Source organism: Haemorhous mexicanus, chromosome 18 (assembly GCF_027477595.1).
Source record: "Haemorhous mexicanus isolate bHaeMex1 chromosome 18, bHaeMex1.pri, whole genome shotgun sequence".
Lineage (NCBI taxonomy): Eukaryota > Metazoa > Chordata > Aves > Passeriformes > Fringillidae > Haemorhous > Haemorhous mexicanus.
In genome coordinates, this window is record NC_082358.1 from 9,031,913 (window position 1) to 9,049,940 (window position 18,028).

The 18,028-nt window shown below is 41.2% G+C and overlaps 1 protein-coding gene across 4 annotated transcripts in view; it reads left to right on the forward strand.

Annotated features, from left to right (window-relative positions):
- Window positions 1-18,028, forward strand: part of RTEL1 (regulator of telomere elongation helicase 1) — a 45,077-nt gene that overhangs the window by 17,336 nt on the left and 9,713 nt on the right. For 2 of the 4 annotated variants that reach the window (XM_059862604.1, XM_059862608.1), the window contains exons 17-31: window positions 361-493; window positions 821-934; window positions 2,279-2,319; window positions 3,075-3,160; window positions 3,973-4,050; window positions 4,743-4,820; window positions 6,016-6,159; window positions 6,912-7,027; window positions 8,536-8,659; window positions 9,838-9,991; window positions 11,370-11,524; window positions 13,509-13,604; window positions 14,716-14,923; window positions 16,170-16,307; window positions 16,994-17,113. In XM_059862604.1, the coding sequence (XP_059718587.1) occupies window positions 361-493; window positions 821-934; window positions 2,279-2,319; window positions 3,075-3,160; window positions 3,973-4,050; window positions 4,743-4,820; window positions 6,016-6,159; window positions 6,912-7,027; window positions 8,536-8,659; window positions 9,838-9,991; window positions 11,370-11,524; window positions 13,509-13,604; window positions 14,716-14,923; window positions 16,170-16,307; window positions 16,994-17,113 (1,785 nt within the window). The remainder of the gene's footprint in view (window positions 1-360; window positions 494-820; window positions 935-2,278; window positions 2,320-3,074; window positions 3,161-3,972; window positions 4,051-4,742; window positions 4,821-6,015; window positions 6,160-6,911; window positions 7,028-8,535; window positions 8,660-9,837; window positions 9,992-11,369; window positions 11,525-13,508; window positions 13,605-14,715; window positions 14,924-16,169; window positions 16,308-16,993; window positions 17,114-18,028) is intronic. The other 2 variants (XM_059862605.1, XM_059862607.1) reach the window with 2 other exon arrangements.

Genomic DNA, 18,028 nt, shown 5'->3' on the forward strand with positions numbered 1-18,028 from the left:
ATTTGAGCAGAAATTGAAACGTTTGGGAGTTGACTCTGGGGAAAGTGGGAAGTTTGGGTGAAAGATTTATAGCCTATATAATTTCATAGGAAATTCCTCATAGAGAAGGGGTTCTTTTTTCAAGCCAGTGCAAGGTTGGACATACTTTCTTATTAGATTATGAGGAAGCAGTGATGTTTTCATTAAAAGTCATTAAATCTGGGAAGAACCAAAGCAGGACATACCACACATCTGGAATTTTAACTTTGGATGCTGTCTGGTTTACTCTCAGAAGTTCAGGTGCAATGTGCCCTGTGCTGGTCATAGTCTAGTTTTTCCACATTGACTGATTTCTTAGTGTTTTCTCTTTATTTAATGCAGGCAAGACTTTAAGCTATTGGTGTTTCAGCCCTGGGTATAGCATGCACGAGCTCGTTCGACAGGGAGTCAGGACAATCATCCTCACCAGTGGAACACTCTCCCCCCTCTCATCATTTACAATGGAAATGCAGATGTGAGTACCTGGATGTGGGAACCCTGCCATTCCTCAAAGATGCACAATCTGCTCTCGTGGATTTAGGTTTTATCTCAGGATTTTAAAGTCCTTTGTTTGCCCAGAGAAGCTGTGGCTGCCCCATCCCTGGAAATGTCCAAGGCCAAACTGGATGGGGCTTGGAGCAGCCTGGGATAATGGAAGGTGTCCCTGCCCATGGCAGGGGATGGAATGAGATGAGCTTTAAGGTTTCTTCCAACCAAACCACTTTATGGTTCTGTCGTTCTGGAACTGGTAGGGAATCGTATAATGGGTATGACTGGGATCTTCCTCTTCTTTTTTCTCCAGCCCTTTTCCTGTTTGCCTGGAGAATCCTCATGTAATTGATAAACACCAGCTCTGGGTTGGGATCATTCCAAAGGGACCTGATGGAGCTGTGCTTACTTCCACCTATGAAAGAAGGTAATGAACTTCCATGTGGAATCCTGCTTTGCAGTTTTGGGTTCCAACGTTGGGTCCTGTTAATAGGAGTATGCCAGCTAAGTAAGGGATCTCTAGTGGTTTTCTTGGGTAACTGCTGAATAAGAACACCCTTTAACCACTCCAACTGAAGGTCTGGAAGGGATCAGGTACCAAGGCACTGAGAGTCCTTGATGGCTCTTACCAGCCTCAGCTGGGAACTGCACCCACAACCATCCCCCAGGAGCTGCACTGAACCCTATCCAAATTTTTTTTTGCTGAAGGCTTAATTGACTTGAAACATGACTGGCCTTTGCAATACCTATTTTTATATTTAAAGCTTGTCACCATGCCCAGCCTCTCTTTCACCTCTGGGTTGCCTTCTTAAGGAAAACATGTCCAAATATTTATCAAGCTTTTCATCATCATTTTTCTTGCTCATCTCGTCTTCCATCACTTTCTCTCTTTCTATCTGTTGTTCAGAGTTGGTAGTGCTTCTGCTGCCAGCAAAGGCCAAATGTTCCATAGAACTGGAAAGGGACTCAGCAATTGTAATGGATTGTTACAGAGAAGTCATAATCTGGAAAACCCTCAAACTGCATTTCTTATTTTCAGTGTATTTCTGTTGAAGATGCTGTCTTTTAAAGAAGGAGCATTGGGGATTCCACCCCTCCAGGGCTTTAGAACATGGGGATTTTTTGAAGGAAAGGGATTCACTGTGTTCACTCTGTTTTGAAAACATCTCTGTGTTGATACTGGTTTTTGTATGTCTTATAAAAGTATATATGTTAGGTTTTTTTCCCTGCATATATAAATTTTCTGGGAAAACAGTGCACAAAACTACAGGACACTAAAAAAATAGGAACATAAAAGCATGAGAGACCAGGGGAGTTTTCAGTCAGGTGTGGAAGAATATAAATATGGCTCACTGGAGAGCAGGACTTCTTCAGCCAAAGACAAAGTGATTTATTAAATAATAACCATAGTAACCAAACTAACTCTGCAGCAACACCACACCTAATGGTAATGTTAGTTAGGCTTGGCAGACTTCCTGACAGAACTCTCACGTGTGTTGCTACTCACATGGCTGCTCATTTCTACCTGTGCATTTTGAAATATTGACGCTTAGATCATCTTCAGAGCTATTAATAAGAATATTTCATAGCATTTATAAAATGTAGTCAAGGTATTACTAATTCTTGCCCTTGGTGTTGGTGCTTGCCATAGAAGGGAGAGCAACTGGGAGTCTGGAAATGTTATTTTAGATGAATGTGAAAGGAAGTCAGTGTGGATGAAAAACATAGAAAAGAAAATGCAATGGTGTTATTTGATTTTTCTTCTTTGTAGGTTTTCAGAGGATTATTTATCTTCTCTGGGGAAAACAATTGGTAAGTGAAGTGTGTGGATTTCAGAAATGGGTTCATACCCTGGATTTTTGGAAATTTAAAAAGGGCAATGCTAAAGAAGATGCAGTAAGAGAAAGGTAAAGGATTGCAGAGCATAGCTTGCTGCTGTCAGGTTTTCTATGTTTCTACTTGCTCAAGGCAACTGGCTGCTGCAATAGCACACAAAATTGAGTCCCTGGCTTCATATTTCCAAATCTGGACTTCATTTTTATTGTCAGGAGTTTGTGTTTGGGTCAAAAGTATGGTTCCTAAACACTCAATAGCCAGAGATGATGCAGCCAAGGATGAGCAGAGCAATTGAGAATCACAGGAAATCAGTGCAATTTTTTGTGATATTTTAAACTGTCAAGCCTGCCTGAAGACAGCATTTATTGTTTTGGTAATGTTTTCTAAATATAATAGAATTACAAAGTCATAACACACAAGGACAGAATAAAAGAAGATCACCTGTGTAGCTTGGCTAACATGATTGAAAAGAATCTGTTAAATCTAGAAACACTTGAAGGATATGGAGGAGAAATGAAAGCTAGTTTGGCTTCTGTGTTAAAGCTTACACCTTGACAAAATTATCAAATTATTTTAAGAAATGGAACAACTTCTAAAACACAATCATTCATGTCAAGAAAGTAGAGAATATTTTGGAAGGAGGCTACACTGTTGTTTTTCCTCTGCAGTCCATATTCTCCATCCCAGGATGAAAATGCCCTCAGCTGCACACTTGTCTTCTCTCCCTGCAGGCAACCTTGTGCGAGTTGTGCCACATGGGCTGTTGGTGTTCTTCCCATCCTATCCTGTCATGGATAAGAGCCTGGAATATTGGAGAGTATGTTCATAACTCTGCCTTTGTTAGGTGGTTTGGTTACTTGCATCAGGCACCTTGTAGTTATTCCATTTAACTATGTTAATTAAAAACCTTCTAGTGGAAGTGGTTGCTGCTCATGGCAGGGGGTTGAAACTAAATTATTATTAAGATCCCTTCCAACCCAGAATGTTCTGGGATTCTATGAAAAATTTTTGTTAGTAAGTAAATTATAAAATCTGGAAGGTAAAATCTCAGGTAAGGCTTCTTTTATTTTGATCACAATATACTGAAGTGCGGTGCTGTAGAAACCAAACCCAAAAGAATCTTAATATATTATTCCATCTGATGTCACATTTTATTTAGCTCGCCAGACCTTTCTTTAATAAACTTCTGAATTAGAATTGGTCTCTGTTTCAATACTTGGGAGGAAAAAAATCCCCATATAAGCATTTCTCCTTTAATTTGTAACCATTGCAGCTGTAACCTCTGGTACTTCTGTGCTCGTGAGTTGAATGTCCCTGGTGAGATTTGCTAGAACAGTTCTGGTTTAAATGCTGCTTGAAAAGGCAGGGGCAGAGGTTTCATGCTGTGGAGTGGGACTGGGAGGTGAGTGCTGCAACTCTCCCATTTGCCTGATGTCTGAGGTGCACCAACTGAAAGGAATCACTGCTAATGCTCTCAGGGGGTTGCATGTTTCTGCTTCCATCTCTTCCTGTGTTTGGCAGGAGAGGAGCAGGCTGCAGTGGAGAAGTGTAGTGACCATTTCTGAGCAGTTCTGTTCTTGTGGTGTGAGCTCACTTGGCATTTCTGACCTGCTCCTTCTATTCCAACAGGAGAATGATTTTGCCAAAAGAATAGAAGAAGTGAAGCCGATGTTTGTGGAACCCAGGAACAAAGGAAGCTTTTCAGAGGTTGATTATTTGCATTACCTCTATCATTTTCAGAAATTGTTTCTATGTTTAATGATCTTCTCTAAGGTGTGTTCGGGTGTGAAACACCCCAGTTTTTGGCCTAGGGTAAAAGTAAAACTCTGACTGCTACTTTGAAGTGTAGTTTTCCTGTGCATCCTTCCTTTCCTCTCTTGTCTGGCCATGCAGAGTTCAGTTTTAATTTCAATCTGGTGATGTAGAGCAGCTAACATACACAAGTGCTGAGTAATTGAGCTGGTGGAAAGCTGTCATGTCAGTAGTCAGCATTTGTGAATGTTCTGCAGGACTTTTCCTCCCAACTCATCCTGCTTTGCATGTTTTAGTGTTGTACAGTATCATCCTGTTTATTTATAGCCATTCTCTTTGCTTCTTGCAATAATTAATATTCAATAATTGCTTTCCTGTTTTGTCTATTTTACTTAACGATCTGCAGAAACACAGGATGGTCCATCTTATCAGAAGTACCTGAATTATTTTATGCTTACCCAGATGTTCTGGATTTCACAGTGATATGAGAATTTTGTTGAGAAAATAGCTTCTCACACTTGCAATTAGTTAAAGTAAAGACAATTATACCAAGCCAAGTTTATCACAGTTTAGATCTTAGTGTACAAGTCAAATTTAGTTAGTACAGGGTAATACCATTCTTCCTCGTAAACTTGTTTATGTTTTAGGTTATTGATGCCTACTATGATAAAGTCGCCTGTCCTAAGTCAAATGGAGCTGCTTTTTTGGCAGTGTGTCGGGGCAAGGTAATGTAACTGAGAATTTGTTTCATCTGAGATCAGATTATATAATTGATAGGAAAAAACCTTCATTTTGGATTTAAATACATTTCTTATTATTTGACTGAAATTATATGTGGGGAAAGAAAACAAGTGCTCTGAAGCATTTTCAAAATTAGGCCACATTTCTGTATGACTCACTCCTGTTTTTATGAAGGGACACATTTTGATTTGTCTGTGAAGAAGTGGATGAGCATCATACTTGCATTTCATGTTGTCTGCTCACTGAAAACATAACCCATTAGATGAGAACAGCTGTTCTGGAGAACTGTAATGAAACAAGTTAAAACAACACTGCTGCAAACCAAACATAATCCTTAGCCTTAAAGCACTTGCTTTATTAACTTCCTGTTCTGTGGACACGTTTGATGGCCTCTCCTTTGCATCTTCCAGTGCTGGTAAATTGACTTATGTTTATCAGTGGAAATATTGGTGAAATTTCTCTTAGAGCCTTTTTGCTGCTGTTTACTGTATACCAGGAGAAGATTCAACTTCTTTTGAAACTTTGCTCCCAGTCTCCAAAGAGGCTGTTGGAGTGAAGAAAAGACGTAGCTCTCTCAAGTATTGTTGCTGAGATTTGGATAATGGATTCAGCTGAAAAACAAAACTTTTTTTTTTCCTTGATTTTTTTTTTAAAGTCTGTTCAACTTTATTCATTTCACAAAGTGATTTGCCAGCACAGTGAGCATGTACAGGGGACATGTGTGACAGATACTTGATGGGATGTCAACAGCACAGCTGCTGGGCATGGCACTATAGTCTGGTGAATCTGATGGCTTTCTGTTATTGCTTTGAAGTGATTCTGTTAATTTTTACTGTCAGAGAAGGTTTGCTGTGTTGTTATGTCTTGTCAACAACCCAGGGTGTGGAAGGTTTAAACAAAGGTGTTGGCATGTTCTCAATACAGCTGATCTTATCCAGGAACAGGACAGCTATTAACAGGCTTTGCTTTGTAGCTGTGCTTTGGCAGAGGAAAAAGCCAAGTTTAAACTCCTGGTAATAAAAGAAAAAAAAAATCTAGTTGAAGTTATTAATTGACACTATTGATAAACTGCACTTGGCCAGGGAGTTAATTGAATGGAGTAGAAGGGCCAACAACTGCTGAATTGCTCTGAAATGTCACTGCAAATTCCATTGAGGATGGAAAACTCTGTCCCTGCAGGCCAGTGAAGGTTTGGACTTTGCAGACATAAATGGACGAGGAGTCATCATTACTGGGCTTCCATTTCCCCCTCGTATGGAGCCCAGAGTTGTTTTAAAGATGCAATTCCTGGATGAGATGAGGAGAAGTGGTGCAGGTGGACAGGTAGGACTGGGCAGCTTCTCATTCTTGGCTGTTTGCATGTTCTTGTCGTTGGTTCTCCTTCTTGTCCCAGTGGGTTTTGGGTTTTGTTCTCCTCTCACCCTCGTGAGACCGTGAATATCAAAAATTCAAACAGCTTGGGAATTTGTCAGAAATCCAGCCACCTTTTTAAAATAGTGTTGAGGGTTCCATGTTCAGGCACAGTCTTAAATATAGGCCCCAGTAAAGGTTGTAATTAAAGTTTACAAAATCTTTGTATGTGTGTTATCCATCTCTCATTCTGAGGGATGTTTTTAATCCAGAGAGAGCCTGGGCAGGAAGAATGGCCTGTGCTGGCAGTTTTGGGAATTACTGTTTTGGAATTGTGGTGGTGTGTGTCGGGGTGTTTGGGTTTGGCGTTGTATTGCTTCAAGTACAAGAGTGAATGATGTTACAATTTAGTCTGATCTACAGTCTTAAAGAATATGGTGAGTCTGTTGTGCTGCCAAGGCTCTGAATGCACCATATAGGAAATAGCCTCTCCAACTGGACATTGCTACTTGAATTTTCTGTGCTCTGGAAATCAGGTGTGACTTTTGAGTCCACCTGTCTTTGATTTTCCTCAGTTGTTTGAGATTTGGTAGTACATCTGGTTGATATTATCCAACATCTGAGCTTTACTTTTTACTTCTTTAGGAAAAATATAATGACTGTACAGCAGAGAGAATACATTTTACCTGGTAAATAACGTTAATTCTTCCTCCTACCTCTCGCAGTATCTGTCTGGACGTGAGTGGTACAGTCAGCAAGCGTCCCGGGCTGTCAACCAGGCCATCGGCCGGGTCATCAGGCACCGCCAGGACTACGGGGCCATCTTCCTGTGTGACCACAGGTAAACCCTGGCTCACCAAATCCCAGAACATTTGGGGCTGGAAGGAGCCTTAAAGCTCATCTTATTCCAACCCCCTGCCAAGGGCAGAGACACCTTCCACCACCCCAAGCCCCATCCAACCTGGCCTTGAGCACTTCCAGGTTTGGGGCATCAATAACATCAACAGCTTTATAACCCAGCATAGGTGCCGGTATTTTGAATTAAAATGTGCTGATGTTGCTGTTTGGAAAAGGCTACAGTTCATAATAATAAAACTAATTTATATAACAGGTTATATAAATATTGCACTACTTCAGGAAACTAACTGGATTGTTACCTTCTGCTCCCCATCCATGTAGTTTTGGAGCTGCAGAAGGAGATTAATGGTTTTGATGAAAATAAACCAATTTTTGGAATTCATGTTTGTAATACCATGGGAAATTATGTGACAGCAACTTACGGTCTTGCATTTTCTCCATCTTTCATTTGAGATCTCAGTCATCAGCACTGCAGTGTTTTGACAGAAGAAGAATGGAAATGAGGACAGATTATATCACTAAAACAATGCTATTTATAGTCATATCCTATATTAACATTATACTGCCTGAATATCCATTCATGCAATGCTAATTCGTTTAATATGTATATTATAGGCAACAGGAGTTTAACTGATAGTACATGGAATCAGCAAAGCTCTTTCTCCTGAGTGAAGACATCACTCCATTATATTTACTGCTCTGTTATGTCTTTATTTGTGTTGCTGCTCCTCTCTTGTCCTTTTGGATAGTGTCTTGGTTTGAAAAGATAGGTGTCTGCTAAGGAAGGCAGGACCCTCCCCTGAAATGGAAAATGTAAACCCCCTCCCCCCCAAATTATTATAATTTTGAAATTAAGGGGCTCTCAGGCAAAGACATAGGAGTAGAAAAAACAGTTCTTTATTGGGAAAAAAAAATGCAGTAATACAAAACAACACCGACAGAGTCAGAATACAACCTGGCACCCTGTGGGTCAGGGTGTTGCAGCAGTCCCATTCAATGGTGGCTGCAGCCCTCCTGCAGTGACAGATGTGGTTCTGTTGGAGCCCTGACCCTGTAGAAGGGTAGCGTTTTCCTCTGAAGGTGCAGTGGTGGTGTAGATGGGTCTGGTCTTCCTCTGGGAATCCAGTGGGCAAAGGCTGCTGTGGTGTTCCAAATCTCAGATTCCATCCAGGTAGGAATGCTTGGCTCCTCCCCCTGGGTGGAGCATCTCCCAGTGGGTGATGTAATTTTATCAGTCATGCAGTGAGGCTCAATAGCCCATTAACAGAAGGTATCTCCCTGGAGGGAGGATGGGTGAAAGAGATAAAGAAAACTGCCCCACATGGCTTTAACACAAGATAACTGCCCTCCCTAATTCTAACAGATGACAATAGAATACACACCCTCAGCCTCATCTTGCATTCCAACCTAAGACAGATAGTGATCTAGGGTTCTTTTAATTAATTTAGCCCAACCTGGCAAATAATTCTCAGGTTTTCCCATCCTGCCCAGGTTCACAACTTGTGATGTCAGGGGCAAACTGCCCTCGTGGGTCCGACCCTACGTGAACGTTTATGACAACTTCGGGCACGCGGTCAGAAGTGTCTCCCTCTTCTTCCGTGTTGCTCAAGAAATTGTAAGTGTCTTAAAAAAAACCCGTAAAATGAACAACAACTTTCCTGAATAGTGTTGGAAACTGGGAATGCTAAGCTAGGTGGGAGATATGAGAGAATTGCAGATGATCTCAAATTGGAAGGGATGCTTAAGGATCACTGAGTCCAGCTCTCTGCTCCTCACAAGCCTGCCCAACACAGAGTCACTTGTCACTTCTAAACACTGGAAGATTTACTGGAAGGAGGTAGGCCTCATCTTTCTCCATGAGTGATCTGGGACAGGATGTTGTTCTTGTGCTGGGCAACTCATTAGTTAGATTACAAAAATAACTTCCTCTTCCAGCTCTCCCTTAATAAACATGTATTCATTGGCTGGTGTGCAAATCCTGGAACTGATATTGGCATCCAGAGGCTTTCTATCTCAGGGAGAGGTTATGTGTGTGGAAGGATCATACCCCAAAATTTAAATTGAAGCTGACTAGTAGTAAAGAGTAATACAAACCATCCATTGTTATTGCAGTTCAACACTGGGTCATCTTTGCTAAAACAGCTTTTCTATTAGCATTAGGAAGCTGATGTTGTCTGTAATAGTTCCTTGATTTAAAAAGTAATATTGTAAAAAGGCTTCCTAATTCACTGGAGAAAGTCATAGCAAGAAATGGGCTGGAAGCCAGAATGGGAAATTCTTTGCTTCCAAAACGGAGGTTAAGATTAAAATAAGCACTTAAAAATTTTATTTACAGATTTGAACAACTTCCTGGAAGATGCTTTAGCCAACTACAAGGCTAAAAGAGTTGTTCAGACTAATTAGTTACATATGGATGATGCTGCAGGACTTGATGATCTTTTCTGATTATGAGTGACAGTTTCATGGTAAATCAAAAACACAACCCGATGTGCTTTGTCAGAAGGAGCTGTTTTTGCAGGCATAGCATTAGGAACTGATTTTCTTTAGCAGGTCATGATCTTTTTTCTGGTAGCAGGTCAATTAGAGTGCACTTACTGCACTTCAGCTGTGTCACTTGGGAGCTGTTTGATCCTTTTTTTCAAAAGCCCATAAATCCAGAGTGTGTAACAGTTTTGCTACCAAAGGTTATTTGGGGAAAAGGAGATGTCTTTGGATTGTTGCTGAGATTTTTGGTCACAGATGGAGTGGAAAAGGGGCCTTTGCCTATTGTAACACTTTGTAAACTGCTTGCAGATGCCCCCACCCCTGCCTCTGTGCCCTCCTGGACATGCTGGTTCCCTAAGTGAAAGCAATGCAGCACCTTCTACTTCATCTGAGCAGATCCTCTCCATGCAAAAAGCTAAAAACCTGGATGACCATGTTCCAAGTTTGAAGAGGAAAAGGAAAGGTAATATTTGGGTCCTCACAGATGCACCTTTTTTAAACTGAACCATGACAAGGAGGATCAAGAGGCTAGAAACTGGGAGAGAAAGCAAGGAGAGCTCAAAGACTGATGTAAAAGTCTGGTCAGATGGGACACAGTTAAGCATTAGAAAATGGGGCAAAACAGTTGAAATTGCAGAGAAAATTGCAGAGAAAAGAGGCAGATGGGGCTGGCAAAAGTGTCCCACAGAGGCGGAGGAGTTTTTGGTGAAGTCTCACAGATAGTTTGGAAAATTAAACCTGGAAGCCTCTTTCTGCCTATCACTGGCTTCCATGTGTCCTCTTTCCATCCTGTTGTGAAGATGACTCTTACCCAGTAGTCGAAGAAAACAAAAAGGGCATGGCAACAAAACCATATTTCAAATTTTGTGGGTAGCTAACACTAAAAAATAAAGCATTTCTCATGTCAGATATTCTTTCAGCACTCTAGACTGCTCACTGGTTTGGAACTGAGCAGTGATGTTTGTTTAAAGCTGTGGTTCTTAATCAGTTATGAGTGAGGTTCACATTGCCTTGAAGGCAGTTGTTACTGATAGGTAAGGCTTTATAAAGCCTGGTAACAGCCAGTGTGATTGCTGGTTATTGTTAAAAGGGATTACTTTGGCCACCACTTTTTTCCCCCCTCTCAGTTTCCAACTGTGCACTTTTTGCTCCTTTATTGATTCGAATCTATCTTTTGTGCAGTTGCAGAGTGAGTAGCTGAGCTTTGCTGAACCAGTTTATTTACCTTCCATACACTTGACTGCCAGATCCATCTCAAAGGATGGACTGGAATGTGTGGCTGGAGGAGAAGGGAGGAAGCTGCATTTCCTGTTTCATAGAGATTTTCAGTTGCATTGCATCAGCTGTAACGTCAAACTCCCCTGTAGTCATACTGATCATAATATACTCCCATTCTTATCCAAAGAGTGACTTTCCTTAGAAACTGACTGTTGGAGTAATTCCACAAAGTAGTGCAAATACATTTTGAAGGTAATGCCTTAAAGAAATATCAAGCTGATACTAATTTAACCCTACTTACAGATCAAAATTCTTATATTTGAAACATGGATTCTGATTAGTGAGAATATGTAATTTGGGACCTTGGTAACTGTCTTATGGGTATTGATACTATAGGAATTGTAGGCTTTAAAAAAACTTGCTCTATTTAAAAGTAACAGATCATGTTTTGTACCAAAATCTCTTAAAAACTCTGGAACTCAGTTTTGGGAAAATCCATCAACAATTCGTCAACACATATTTGTGTGTTGCTTTGTAAGATGGGGAGCTATCACTAAATTAAAGAAAATGCAGGAGAGGATGTGGAATGTGAATTTGTCTCCTGTGTTCTGCTGTGATGGCAGTAAATGGAGATGGAGCACCCAGCCTGTGTGTGGAATATGAACAAGAGTTCGTCTCACCCCGAAGAAAATGTGTTGGGCTCTTGGATGCCTTGGAGCGCAGTGAGAAGAGCAGTGAAGACGCAGAGGAGGAAACTGATTTGCCAGGAGAGGAAAAGGTAATGGCAAAATACTTCCTTGTAAGTAAAAATTGCAGGCTCTAAAGGAAAATGGTTTTGGCATCCAGAGAACCAGCTCAATCCTCTATCTAGAAAAGCTCACTGTAATCAGCACCAGTAACTGCAAGTTCTCATAACTAAATTAATCAAAGGGTTTCCTTGCCACTTTCAAGGAGATGATTGACAGGTATGTGCTTGTTCTGTGCTCCAAGGCTGCTGACCAGAGATTCCTGGAAGTTAACCACACTTTCTGAGGAGCAAGGAACTCTCAGAGAAGAGGTTTGTAAATACACAATTTGTCCTGGATGGACTCTGTGTGAGCACTTGGTGTGAGACCAGATATTGAATTCAAAAAAGGGTGGGAGAGGGTTTATGGATAAGAAATTACATTTACAGATGAAAATCTTTGTTTTGCCCCAGAGAAAAAATATTCCACAAATCAGCAATAGTCTATCTGAATCAAATATTCTCTATCACAAGATCAACAAAGCTGCTTCTGTGCTGTTAATTTTCTTTCCTCTTGGATTGGTATTTTTGATACATCAATGATTAAGATGTGTTCTTGCTTTCCCAAAATCCCTGTTTGCAGTAGTTGGAGAGGTGACTGCCTTTACTTGGCTGGAGTATTTTACTGCTGGCTTGCAGACCCATTCAGCAATGCCTATTGCAGCATTCTGAAGTACTTTCCTCAGGGCAAGAATGCCTGAGGTAAAACGTGTAAATGTAGGAGTGTCTGGGAAATATCTGAGTAGGCCCGAGGACATGAATGAAGACACGTACAGAACAGAAGGAATGTACAAAGGGCAGCAAATATTTAACTTGTGTGCAGCCAAGTGGGAAATGGGCTCTGTCACCCATTGCGTGGCCATGACATCGACACCAAAACCTATTCTTTGGAAAGCCTGGCACATTTCCAGGGACTTTGGTAACTCAGCTACACAATATTCCTAACACAGCTGCAGTGCTTTTGGCAGAGCTCAGCATTTCCTGGAGTTAGGTAAATTGATAAACCCAATAGCTTGACAGTTGCTCATGTCCACTTCCTATTTGTGTATTTGGCATTGCTGCTTGTCTGAGGCTTGTGGAGAGCTCTGCGGTCACCCTGTGCAGCTCCCAAATTGGTGACCTGATCCCAGCAGTCTGGTGGTTGTAGTCCCGAGACAGGCAGTGGCTCTCAGGCAGCCAGCACTGAGCACTGGATTTGGACTGAGGATGGGGTTGGTGTCATTTCCTGTCTTCACCATCCAGCATAGTGTCTGTGTCATTATTTTTCCTTTAATCAAAGTTACACTGCACTCTTGATCCCTAAATAATGAAAGTTTAGCTGCTCTCATTCTGAAAGAATTTGCTTTGCCACCTCAAAAATCCACAATACAAGTAATCATTTCTCAATCCATTTAAGTAATAACAGTTCCCCGTAATCAAATTTCTTTGTGAGTTACGCCTCATGTCTAGGAAGCCTTACTTCTGCTGAATCATGCTTTTCAAGGTGCTGCCTTTACACAGCATGGGACTAAAAAGACGGTTTTGATAATTTTTCTGATTTACTGCATGTATCATAAATATTTGACTTGCTGCTTATATTCCAATTATTCATTCCCTTACGTACAGTGAATTCCAGACAGGAAAGTGAAGGGCCCTGTGAACCACTGGTTACACACAGTCTGTGTTCACTCGCAGGCTGCCCTGGAACAGTCTGCTGGGAGTCCAGCTTTGCTTAGCCAGGAGTTTGCACCCTCAAGACCAACTTTGTCTTTAATTTCTTCTAGTTTGGTCTCTGTGAGTTGTCCAGTAAATTTCTACCCTCTAGAAAGAGGAATGTGCCCAGGCTCTGTTACAATAATTTAGGTGACTTGTTTCACTTTCTTGAATGGTGTCATAAACCGGGTTACCAGGTTTTACTGCTGGAAATACCTAAATGAAATGGGCAACATCTCTGAAAAGCATTTTTTGTGCCTTACTTACTTTTTTTTCAACTTCACAGGCACATCGTCTGTCCACACTTTCCCTTCAGTATGAGAAGAGATTAACAGATGAGCAGAAAGGAGGAAGGAAGAAAATAAAGCTAGTCAGCAATACAGTATGTGTTTCCCTGTGTCTGTGCCATCCCTTTCATTTATAGATTGCTTTAATTTGAATTGGAAATTTCCAAGCAGACAGATAACTGATGCTAGAACAAGTGAGTTTTTTCTCCAAATTGTAAATATTCATCTGTGCACATCTGAAAGCTATTTGTTGTGCTCTTTCCCAAATCCAGACATCCCAGACCAAATCAAGCACAGGTCCACAGAGGGTGGTAGGTGAAAAGACTTGTTTTCTGACACTGATTGCTTTGTGAACAATTTGACTGGGATGGTGGGTGGTTTCACTCTTTTTGATTAAAATGGAATAGTTCAGTTAGCAGGAACCTACAATGATCAGCAAGTCCAGCTGCTCTGGTAGAGCCTCAAATAGTTGAACTGACCAGTTTGGGGTAAGGGATCACATCTTACCCCTGTGAGGTGGGTCATGGTTGTGTGTTAGCTCTGCAGCTGTGCATTAATGTTTTGTCCTGTCTCCAAAACCAGTTAACTCATTATGCAGCCAATTGCTTAAGTCACAGTAAATTCAGGAGAAGTCCCTGGGTGATGTGAGTGCCAGTAGTTGTCCAAGGTGCTGTCCTAACTGGATGTTCCCTGTCTGTCGATCTGCCAAGCACCTGGCAAACGAAACTTATCCCGAGGCCGATAATATCCAAGAGAAGATAGAAGGAAGAGAACAGGTTCATGCAAAAGGTTGTGTTTGGAATTTGTTGCTATCTGATGTCATGATGACTCAGCTCAGCCTCCAGCTTTGGAATAGATGTGATTTTATTAACCCTTCTCCTAAGAATAGAATTGTGCAATGATACTTGGCTGCCTTCTCTAGGAATTTTTCCTGAAGCTATCTGTTTTGGCAGTGGCAAGAAGAATTATGGGGGTGACTGCCATAACTACACCCCGTTAGGTGGAAACATCCATGGCTTAGTGGGAAGAGTGGTGCGGCTCAGTGGGCCATTGGACTGGATGACTTCAGAGGACTTTTCCAACCTCAGCTATTCTATGATTCCTTTCATTATCCTATGTGCTGTTGGAATTGTAAACGTATTGCTTCCACCTGAAATCAACCCCTCAGGTGCTGCTTTTTACTGAGGGGCGTTTCCTGCCTTGCAGCAGGAGCGCAGAGCGGAGCCGGCCGAGCCCAAGAAGGCGCGGGCCACGTTTTACATCGCCACGGTGAAGGACACCCTGAGCCAGCAGAACTACGAGCTCTTCTCCAAGGCTCTGCAGCAGTACAAGAAGACAGATGACTTCCATGCCATGCTGTCCCAGATGAGTTCCCTCTTTGTAGAAGATGAAAAAAAGCACGTCTTGCTGAGAGGTACTTTCAGAGTGCTTGTGCATCCCTGGTGTATTTGTAGACGTGCATCCCTGGTGTATTTGTAGACATGACTTTCATCTTTTAAACAGGCTTGGGTATTTCAGAAATGTTTTAGATGTGAAGTACAACTCAATTAAGATGATTCATCGCTTTATATTCCCGGATAACACAGAAAATTCTCATCAATCTGATTATCATGTGTTAGCTCATATCTTGACTTGAAGAAAATCCTATTCTGTGGAAGTTTGTGTTATTTTAAGCCTTGTCTAAAAGTACAGTGACTTATTCCTGGTAGTTTAGGAGATCAAGAGTGTGGTTGTGTGAGTTGGAGAGATGCCTTTGTAAGGGTTCAGTGCTAAAGCAGAAAATAGATAGAATATATAGAGAAATTTTCTGTTTAGAAACAGAAATTTCAGTGTAAAACAAAGGATCTGGGCAAACATGGATAGTCACTGCATTGGCTGGTTTTTTATTGCCTTTTAACTCTACTGATAGGAACTGAATTCCCACCAAGAGTTCTTCTAGTTTAACAGTATTTTCTGTGTGATTTTTCCTTTCCCTCTCAGTTTGTGAACAAAAGGACAGATTTTTCTGTGACTTTTTCATCAACTGAAATAATAAATGCATAGTTATGCATTTATTTATAGTTTCAGGGAAATTCTAAGGTTAAAGAATAGGAAGTTCAGTCACTTGGTTTCCCAATTTGCTATGATCTACATAAATAAGAAGATATTTGATCATCAAATCAAGGTCTTAATCTAGTTTTGGAAACTGTCAGGCACTTGAAACCTAAAGTTGTTTTAAAGTTGTTTAGGGTTCTGGTTGGCCAGCATTTTGTGGTGAGTAAGTAACATGAGGGGTAAAGTTAACAGTTCATCAGTTATTTGAAGTATCAGCCTAGCAGTTTCTTGGATCTCATGGTTTCTGAGGCACCTCTAGGGCTGTTTCACTGAGAGGTGAGTTACTTTATATTTACTGTGAAAAAATGAGGTTTTACCTACTGGTGATAATATTGCTCAATGTTTGCTTGATAGCTGACCTTTGTGTAATTTGTAAGTGTGCCTATTGTATAAATATTACATAAAAACATTTAGATTTTAGTTTATTTAGTTGCACCTTTTTCTCTAAACTTGAAGTTCCACTGTTGTAGCTTTCAGTAGCATTTATTGATTTACTGCCTGTTGTGGATTAATTTTTTTTTTCTTTCTTTTTTTTTCCCCCCACTTTTCCCTCTCTCTGATGCAAGATTTTTACCAGTTTGTTCGACCCCAGCATAAAAAGCAGTTTGATGAAGCATGCTGCAATCTGACTGGAGTGGGCTGTGGCTACAAACCTGAGCACAGCCTCCCACGGGAGGAGAGGGAGATCCTGGCCAAGAGAATGGGTGAGAACTTGGTTCAGTTGTAGCATTTGAAGGACAAATATCCTTGTTCACCCAGTCATAGAGCAGGATGTGTCTGAGATGTAGAAATGCAAGGAAGTTCAATTTAATCGATACTGAGCTAAGTCTCTGCTCTCCATGATCCTCTTGCCTTCCCATGAGCTGTGCAGGTGCCTGAACATTGGTTACTGCAGAGTTGATAATTATGCCATTTTGTTTCAAAAGGGGATTTTACTGATCTGCTGAAATCATTTACTCTGGGAAGTGAAACAGCGTGATGTGTGACTTCTTTGCTGCCCACACAGAGCCAGCAGAATTGTGGAGAGGGGGTGATTGTGTCCTCACAGAACTTGTCAAATCTGTGAAATCCTGGAGCAGTAAAGTTCTGAAAAAGTGAGGAGTTAGGTCATCCTCAGAGAAATAAATCTATGTGGAATCCCAGACTGGTTTGGGTTGAAAGGTACTTTAAAACTCATCCAGTTCCACGCCCTGCCATGGGCAGGGACACCTTCCACTATCCCAGGTTGCTCCAAGCCCCATCCAACCTGGCCTTGGACAATTCCAGGGCTGGGGCAGCCACAGCTTCTGTGGGTTGCTCAGATGTTTCCAGCAGAGGATGGCATACATTGAAATGCACCACCATGTTCTTTCTTCCCTCAATTCACTGCCAATGGACTGGTTTTGTTTAGCAGAAGAAAAACAGAGCCAGCAGAAAAGTACATTCTCCAAGGCCTCGTGTGCTCAGCTGAACCCTGGGCTCCACCTGAACCAAGGAGGATCCCACTTGACAACAGGACTGAATAGTGCAGGTACCCTCCATGTTTAATAAAAAACAGTCTATTGTGTTTTACTTCATCACTGACTGGAAGTTCTCCTGGGGCAAACCAATGTTCTTTATGCTTGCCTAGCACAGTGGCTCCCCCTCTGTAGGTGGGAGGGATGATAATTCAGAATTTTCAGCAAGGATTGTGCAAAACAAAACATGAAAGTCAATGAATTAAATCAAGGTGGATGTGAAAGAAACCAGCTGAAGCCAGACACTTGTACTAGAGGCTGAGCTGGGAAAAGTGGGGGTTGAGCATGGGTCTGCTGGGCTTCCTGTTTGTCCAGGGTCCATGAAAGGGAGTGTGAGTTAAGATTACATCAGTATGAATTCAGGTATGTAGAAACTGTTTCATTTTGTTCTTGGTGTAATGTGAACACTCCCTCTGTGGACAGCCTGGCTTTTTCTGCAGAAACAGAGGGCACTGAGTGTAATCTCTGTGTGCATCCCTCTAATCTCACTCTGTCCAGTATTTATCTTCAAACTCATGGGCTCATTTATTTAATTATGGGTTTTCCCGAGAACAGCTGGGAATTTTTTGTGTTTCTCACAAGGAAATGAGTAGGATCATTGGACAGCTTAGAAGTCTTTCTTTAGAGGACAAAGAATAGTCAAATGCTAATCCTTTCTTTAAAAAAACAAGCCAGTTTCCTGGAAGGCTTTAAATACTTCTAATGTGTGAAGCCATACTGTTTCTTTTGGTTTGTTTTTCCATTTTCTTTTCTACTTTGAGGGTATTTGAATAAAGCAGAATCATTAGTAATTATCTTGTCCTGAAACCATTAGAATGGTTTCACAGAAACTTGTTTCCACAAAAAGTAATTGAGAAAATAATAGGAGTGAATGGATATGTTATATCTGTGCCTCCTTAGGAAGAGAATGCTTCTGTGGAAATATAAGA